At 44.0% G+C, this 8,199-nt stretch overlaps 1 protein-coding gene across 1 annotated transcript; it reads left to right on the top strand.

The window, feature by feature from the left end:
- The first annotated feature begins 827 nt into the window (after positions 1-827).
- Positions 828-2,465, top strand: LOC132831135 (potassium voltage-gated channel subfamily A member 2-like). Its single transcript, XM_060849129.1, has one exon. It carries the CDS (start codon positions 890-892, stop codon positions 2,336-2,338), a length of 1,449 nt encoding a protein of 482 aa, XP_060705112.1. The 5' UTR covers positions 828-889; the 3' UTR covers positions 2,339-2,465.
- The last annotated feature ends 5,734 nt before the right edge of the window (positions 2,466-8,199 follow it).

The following is an 8,199-nucleotide window of genomic DNA, read 5'->3' as shown; positions in this document are numbered from 1 at the left end:
GCCAAGGTCTTTTCCCCAGAGCAGTGGCAGTCCAAAAGGGTTTAAGGTAAGAGGGGAAAGATTTAAAAGGGATTTCCACACAGAGGGTGGTGCATGTATGAACGAGCTGCCAGAGGAAGTGGTGAAGGCTGGTACATTTACAGCATTTAGAAGGCATCGAGATGGGTATATGAATAGAAAGGGTTTAGAGGGAGATGGGCCAAGTGATGGCAAACTGGACTAAATTAGTATGGGGTATCTGGTCAGCACAGATGAGTTGGACCAAACGGTCTGTTTCCCTGCTGTACATCTCTATGACAACAGAACAGTGGAGAAAGAAAGTGTCAGAGTAAAGCATGATCTTTTTTAAAAAATAAATGTAAGAAGCAAAGCAAATGGGAACATTTAAAAAACACAAGAAATATGAGAGAAATAAATACATTCAGAAAAAAATAAAAGGAACAGCACACAAGTGTCCTGGTTATATTTATTACAGTAATTTTTCTCGTTGTGCAGTTGCTCTTTTTGGATACTTTTCGACATAATTAAGGCTGTTCCCAGGGAAGGCTGTGTGACTCTGAGTGAACGAAGCAGCGAAAGTGTTAAAGAGGCGGCCCGTTTGGAGGGTTTATTTCTGTGTCATCAGCCGGAGTTGGCTGAACACTTGATCTCGATCCCGAGGAGGGGCTGGCTGCAAAACGATATACTGTTTAATATTGCCAAAGAAAAATAACACACACACACACAGAGCTCTTGCATACAACCCTCCCCACCACCCCTCCCTCCCTCCAATCTCTCTCTAAAAAAAAATCACCCTTGCAGAAATCCTGTCTCAGTGTTAGCGTGCAGATCTGAAGCAGCAACATGTGAACCAGAACCCTCCCTCAGTTTGACAGCAGCGGGAGAGACCATGGAGAAAGCGCTGTGCAATTATCAGAAGAGCTATGAGCTGTGCAGGCAGGAGCATAACGAGTGCTGCGAGAGGGTGGTCATCAATGTGTCTGGCCTCCGCTTCGAGACTCAGGTCAAGACCCTCCGGCAGTTCCCAGATACCCTCCTCGGGGACCCCCAGAGGCGAATCCGCTATTTCGACCCCCTCCGGAATGAGTACTTCTTCGATAGGAACCGCCCCAGCTTCGATGCGATTCTGTACTATTACCAATCCGGGGGCAGGTTGAAAAGACCCAACAGTGTCTCCCTGGAGGTCTTCATGGAGGAACTCCGGTTCTACGAGTTGGGGGACGAGGCCATGACTCGCTTCCGGGAGGACGAGGGTTTCATCAAAGAGGAGGAGAAGCCAATGCCTACTAATGAGTTCCAGAGGCAGCTTTGGCTGCTCTTTGAATACCCTGAAAGTTCACCCCCTGCCAAGGTGGTGGCCATCATCTCAGTGCTGGTCATTCTGATCTCCATCGTGGTCTTCTGCTTGGAGACCCTGCCTGAATTCAGGGACGAGCAGGACCCTACCTTGGCCATTCACCCCCACCGGGGCAACAGCACCCACCCGGACGAAATGGGCAACCCCTTCCACGACCCCTTCTTCGTGGTTGAGACCATGTGCATCTGCTGGTTCTCCTTTGAACTCTTCCTGAGATTTATCGTCTGCCCCAGCAAGCCAGGCTTCTTCAAGGACATCATGAACATCATCGATTTTGTGGCCATCATCCCTTACTTTGTGGCGCTGGGCACCGAGTTTGCCAGGCAGCGCGGGGTGGCACAACCCGCCATGTCTCTGGCCATCCTCAGGGTCATCCGTTTGGTCAGGGTCTTCCGGATCTTCAAGCTGTCGCGGCACTCCAAAGGCCTGCAGATCCTGGGCCAGACCCTGAAAGCCAGCATGAGGGAGCTGGGCCTGCTTATCTTCTTCCTCTTTATTGGGGTCATCCTGTTCTCCAGCGCTGTCTACTTCGCTGAATCCGAGGACAAGGACACCACCTTCACCAGCATCCCCGAGTCCTTCTGGTGGGCTGTTGTCACCATGACCACTGTGGGCTACGGAGACATGTACCCCAACACCCTCGGAGGCAAGATTGTGGGATCCCTCTGTGCCATTGCTGGTGTGCTCACCATCTCCTTGCCAGTGCCCGTGATAGTCTCCAATTTCAGTTACTTCTACCACAGGGAGATCGAAAGCGAGGAACAAACCCACTATTCACATGTGACGACCTGCCCTTACCTGCCCCCGAGCCCCAAAACGCAGTCAGTGACGGGGAAAAGCCAGGAGGTGGAGGATGAGCTTATTGACAATCTCTGTACGCCTCTACAGAACGACATGTTGGATGGTTTTTGTCCCACTGACAGTGGGATTCCAGAGTCTACCAGCTCACCAAACAGGAAACCCATGGTCACACAAGTTTGACTCTGTTTATCCACCCCCAAAGTTTCTGAAGTTGCTTTAAACATGAATGCGATCAAAAGAAATGAAAAAAAAATGGCAACACTTAAAAGCTCCACTTAACTCCAGGGTTTGTTTGGTTTACGTCCAACCATGGGTTTTGGGCAGGTATGGGGGGGGGGATGGGGGTAAGTTTGGCGATGGTCATTGTATCTGGATGACAGTAAGTTCGTACTTAAAGAGAGAGACAGAGCAAGCCTGTAAAAATTCGCACAACACCAAGTCTTACTTGCTGGCTTGTGTTTTTTTGTGGGGGGGGGGGAAGGGTGAGGAAGAGCGGGCTGTCGGCGTCGGTATTTCCCTTCAAGGTAGGAGGATTCTGTTCGGGATGAGAAGTGGCAGTGAGCTCTCTGCAGCCTCGGATTGTAAAAGGAAACTGGCAACTTGTTTCTCCTTGTGGACCGTCCTATTTATTGTTATTTTTTTACCAAGTGTGCCAGGTTCGAAATGCATGGGTATTTGCTAATATTTATTTATCCAGAATAAACAAAAAAAGGACTTGGCAGGTTGGTGCCAGTAGTGTTTATAGCATCAATCTTATATGTGTGAAAAAATATTTTGAATGAATTGAATGTCTGTGTTTTGAAATGGTAGAGATTCCCAACACCATCCCAGTATTACTGAATTAGTTGAAGAATCTTTTTAACAATTACATAGGAGCTTAGAAAATAGGAGCAGGACTGGGCCATTCAGTCCATTCAGACTACTCCAATATTCAATATGATCATGGCTGATCAGTTCTTGTTTCTGCTTTCACCCCCATATCCCTAAATACTTTTAGCCCAAAGAACTAGATCTAACTCCTTCTTGAAATCATTCAATGTTTTGGCCTCAACCACTTTCTGTAGCAGAGAATTCCACAGGCTCCCCACTCTCTGGATGAAGACATTTCTCCTCTTCTCAGTCCTAAATGGTCTACCCTCTATCTTGAGACTGTGAGCCCTTCTGAACTCCCCATCAGGAACATCCTCCATGCATTTACCCTGTCAATAATTACAACTGATTGAATCAGAGCTCCATTGCACTCATAAGTATAATGCCTTGTTAGATAATGGTGTTAACTGCAGCTCCCTCTTATTTCTTGACCTCACTCCTGAGGTCCTCGAGACCCTTTCTCACAATTCAGTGCAGTGCTGAGGGAATGCTACATTGTCAGAGGTCCCATCCTCTGGATGAGATGTGAAACTCCAAACCCCTATCCTCCTTGCAAGGGTTCTGTAAAATCCATAATGCACTTTGGAATATCCTGTGGTGGCGACAGGTGCTATAGGAATGTAAGCTTCCTCGCTATCAATCTTGTTATCAAAGGGCTAGTAAGTATCCATAGCTGCACAAGTCCATTCTCTCATTGGATAGGAACAACTGTTATGCATTTAACCTGAAGGCCACCATACTTCAGACAATGGTGAGGTTGAGAAGGTGGCACCTTCATGGTAACCTTAGCTGGTGCAGGAATTGTATCCATGCTGGGGTATGATGCTGCATCATAAACCAGCCATCCAGCCAACTGAGCTAACTGACCCCTAGTGAGACCAGTTTCACTCCATGAAACCATTCAATAAGCTCTTTTTGACCATGAGTGAATGTTCTGCCCCTATTGTCTCCCCCTACAGCCAATCCCCATCCTTCCCATTGGATTGGTTATGCTAAATTGTCCTGTAGTGTCCAGGGGTGTGCAGGCTAGCTGAGCTAGCCATGGGAAATGCAAGATTACATGGATAGGGTAGAGAGGTTGGTTTGAGTGGAATGCTGTTTGGAGGGTTGGTGTGGACTCAATAGGCTGAATGGCCTGTTTTCACATTGTAGGGATTCTATGATTCTATGACGAAGGCAGCTAACACTGCAGTTCAAGGTCTCAATCTGCGAAGTTGCATTTTATTTTCAGAAAAAAAATGACAAAAGATGATGTGCAACTTCTCATGGAAATTACCATCCAGTGATCGCTGTTTTAATCGGGTAAATGGGGGTGGAGTGCAAGTAGAAACCCTACTATTGAGCTTGACTTGAGACTGAATGTTCCACCTTTAAGATTTTAAAGTAGGAAACATTGAAGAGAAATTATCTTATGTAGGGAGCTCTTAGTTTTAGCAGTTTGGATAAAATGGTTCTTTGGAACAAAGGGGTCTGTATAAAATTACAAGAAGCCAAGATAGAGTGAATTCCATTAGCAGGCAAGTTAGTAACCACGGGGCATGGATTGAAAGTTAATGATGGAAGGATTATTCGGGTGTTGAGAAAAAATCTTTTTGCCTAGAAGTTGGAGTCTGGAAATCACTGTCTGGAAGGATGGTTGAGACAGGAACAGCCACACATGAAGAAAACACTTAGAAAAGTTTTTGAAGTGCTGTAACCTGCAATATATATTACTTCTGATATATTCCTTATATATCGTATGTATATTTTAAACTTCAAAAGGGCAACCTGTACATGCAAGATTTCTGGAAGCTTTCTTGTTTAGTTCCAGTTTTCATTTCTCATCATCAAAATACAGGGAACTGCTAAGTGACACAAAAATTATTGCAAACATAGTCACAATAGTAACGGGCCTCAAAGCAGTCTTTCCCACTATCATTAACTGTCACAGCTCCGAGCAGGAACAATGACTTGCATTTCTGTTAGTCAGGGAGTCTGAGGCAGGGTGACATAGTCAAAAACCTTAAAAGATTTTTAAGAAGACTCTTAAAAGTCTTTCAAGAATGAAATTCAGAAACATGATTGAAGCTTTCACAAGTTGATGCTAGATTTATTGCTTAACTCAAATCTGAGTTTGATTGAGAGCTGAGGGTATTATGGATATGGGACAGTAGCAGGTAGAAGATGTATAATTAGCCATGATCTCATGGTCATAGAATGGAAACAGACCCTTCGGTCCAACCTGTCCATGCTGACCAGATATTCTAAATTAATCTAGTCCCACTTGCCAGCATTTGGCCTAAATCCCTCCAAACCCTTCCTATTCATAAACCCATCCAGATGCTTTCTAATTGTTGTAATTGTACCAGCCTCCACCACTTCCTCTGACAGCTCATTCCATGCACGCACCACCTTCTGTGTCAAAAAGATGCCTCTTCAGTCCCTTTTAAAACTTTCCCCTCTTTCACCTACACCCTCTAGTTTTGGATTCCCCTTCTGTGGGGAAAAAGACCCTGGCTATTCACCCTATCATGCCCCTCCTGAATTTATAAATCTCTAGAAGGTCATCCCTCAGCCTCTGATACTCCAGGGAAAAAAAGCCCCAGCCTATTCATCTTCTCCCTATTGCTCAAACCCTCCAACCCTAGCAACATTCTTCGGCTTGAGGGGCTGAATCATCTACTTGTTTTAAAGTGCTTTATAGGTATTCATTGTACACAAATTTGACACTGATCTCCGCAAGAACAAATTAGGATTCAAGGATTCATCAAAGGAAGAGAGAGATAAAGAAAGCTAAGAAAATGGAGAGGGTTAAGGAGGAAATTCCTGAGTTTCAGCGTTCTGTAGGTGAAGGTAAAGTCACCAAAGAGCAAAATTGGAGGCCAGAACTGAAGGAATGTACAGATCCAAGAGGGTTGTAGTCTGCAGGAGGTTACAGAGATATGGAGCAAAGCCATGGAGGGATTTGAGCACAGGGATTTGAATGGCATGAAGTAATTTATCTCAGAGTGTGACACTGATGGCAACAATGCTGTCAAATGTTCCCTACAACTGAAGTGACATGATACCAGTGCTGTGACAAGTTTCTTGGGACCGATTAGTCCAACTAAGCCAGGAATGAATCGGGCCACTGCTGCTGTTAGAGATGGCTCTGTCATTTGAATTGGGATCATCATAGATCTTTCCAAAATCGCCTTATTGACAGTCAAGATTGGAGTTAGCTGATCCATTGACTTGGCTTTCAATGTATGATATAAAAGTTTAGAATGCTATGTCACAAATTGAAAGAAGGAATGTACATTCATATAGCACCTTTCAAGGGTTCGGGATGTCCAAAAATGTTTTACACAGCTAACAAAATATTCCTAAAGTGTAGTCTCTGTTGTAAGGCATTAAAGCAGGGGACCTGTTCATTGGAAAGAGCAATGTAATAATGACCAGATCATCAGTTTTTAATGATGTTAGTTGAGGTTAGGTATTGGCCAGGACCCTGGGAAGCATGTCTTTGCATGTATGACTTATTTGTGACTCCTCCTTCATCCTGAAATTGAATATTTTGGAATTTGTTTCTGAACTACAGATCAGGGGAAGATTTATTTAAGTTATGTAGCCCTCTGGTCAGGGTATTCCTTGAGTACTGGTTGCCAAGTCATGAGGGAAAGTTTCAGGCACAGAGGAATTTCCAGGGCATTGTCATAAGGTTGATTCCCTGAGCTATATGTGTGAGGAAGAATTGAAAGAAAATTGGGCACTTCAGTCGAAACAAGAGGTGAATGAAAGCAAATGTTTGTAGAAGTATGCTGGACATAGACTGATCTAGAGAAGGTACATCAGGAGTTCCACTTGAAAGTAAACTAAGGTAATGGAATAAGACACATTGTTTAAAACTGGCAAAAGGACAATTTGGACAAATGGCACGAGAAAATGCTTCATGGAGAGATTGATCAACTATTCAAAGGGATTTAGGGGAAAGGTAATGGATACAAAACCTTGGAAATACATCGGTGGGTATTAATTCATGGAGTTGCTGGAACTGAAAATGTTAACTGTTTTCAAAATGGCCGACCAGAACAATGTTTCCTGACCTTCACTCAGCTATGAGTTCTAGGCTACTGCTAGGAGGTTGATTAAAGTAATTTTTTTTTCTTTATTCATTCAAGGGATGACGACATCACTAACTAGCAGCATTTATTGCCTATCCCAAATTGCTCAGAGGGCAGTTAAAAGTCAATCACATTGCTGTGGGTCTGGAGTCACATGGAGGTCAGACCTGGTAAAGATGGCAGTTTCCTTTCCTTAAGGGCATTAGTGAACTAATTGGGGTTTTCTGACAATTGGTTCATGGTCATCATTAGACTCTTAATTCCAGATTTTAAAAAATCTAAATTCCACCATCTACCATAGGAGGATTCAAACCCCTGTCCTTAAAACATTACCTGGTCACTGGATTAACAGTCCAATGATAATACCACCAGGCCATCACCTCCCCCTTTAAATAAGGGTTAAAATTATTGAAAGCCATCCCATAATTACAAGCACAGAATTGTATGGGACCTACAGAACAGAAACATCCCTTCTGGATGTCAGTGTTCACGCTCCTTTCAAGTTTTGTCCCACCATAATACTTCTTCCCAACCCATTTCCATGTCATTCCATTGCCTTCTCCCTCTCAAGGGCACATGCACAGAGCTCATCTGTAAGGAGTTTATTTAAACTCAACACAGAATCACAGATGGCTTACTGCATTGCTGAGTCAGAATTCTGGGAGTCACTCTGTAATGGCACTGTGAGTCTACCTACAGCATGTGGACTGCAGCAGTTCAAGAAAGCAGCTCACCTCCACCTTCACCAAGGTGACTAAGGATGGGTAATAAATGCTGGTCTAGCCTGTGACATCTGGGCCCTCTAAACAAATAATAAAAAAAAAGAAACTGACCATTTTGCCCAACTAGTTCATTTCAATGTTTATGATGAGCTTAAATCTCCTCATCCTCTACTTCTATTTGCTTATCCTTCTATTCCTTTCACAAGTGTATTGAAAGATTTTACTTAAGTACCTCAATGTCATTCCCATCTGCTACTTAAAGGAGTGACCTCCACGTTCTCACCACTCTCTCGTTAAAGACGTTTCTCCTGAATTCTCTGCTGGATTGTTGATTGATTATCATCCTGTACTTATAGCACTGAGTTTT

This window comes from Hemiscyllium ocellatum, chromosome 33 (genome assembly GCF_020745735.1).
Source record: "Hemiscyllium ocellatum isolate sHemOce1 chromosome 33, sHemOce1.pat.X.cur, whole genome shotgun sequence".
Lineage (NCBI taxonomy): Eukaryota > Metazoa > Chordata > Chondrichthyes > Orectolobiformes > Hemiscylliidae > Hemiscyllium > Hemiscyllium ocellatum.
Note: the sequence above shows the minus strand (reverse complement) of the source record. Positions and strands in the feature narration are given on the sequence as shown.

Coding starts and splice junctions, on each gene's coding strand:
- LOC132831135 (XM_060849129.1), top strand. CDS start 890: ATGGAGAAAGCGCTGTGCAATTATCAGAAGAGCTATGAGCTGTGCAGG.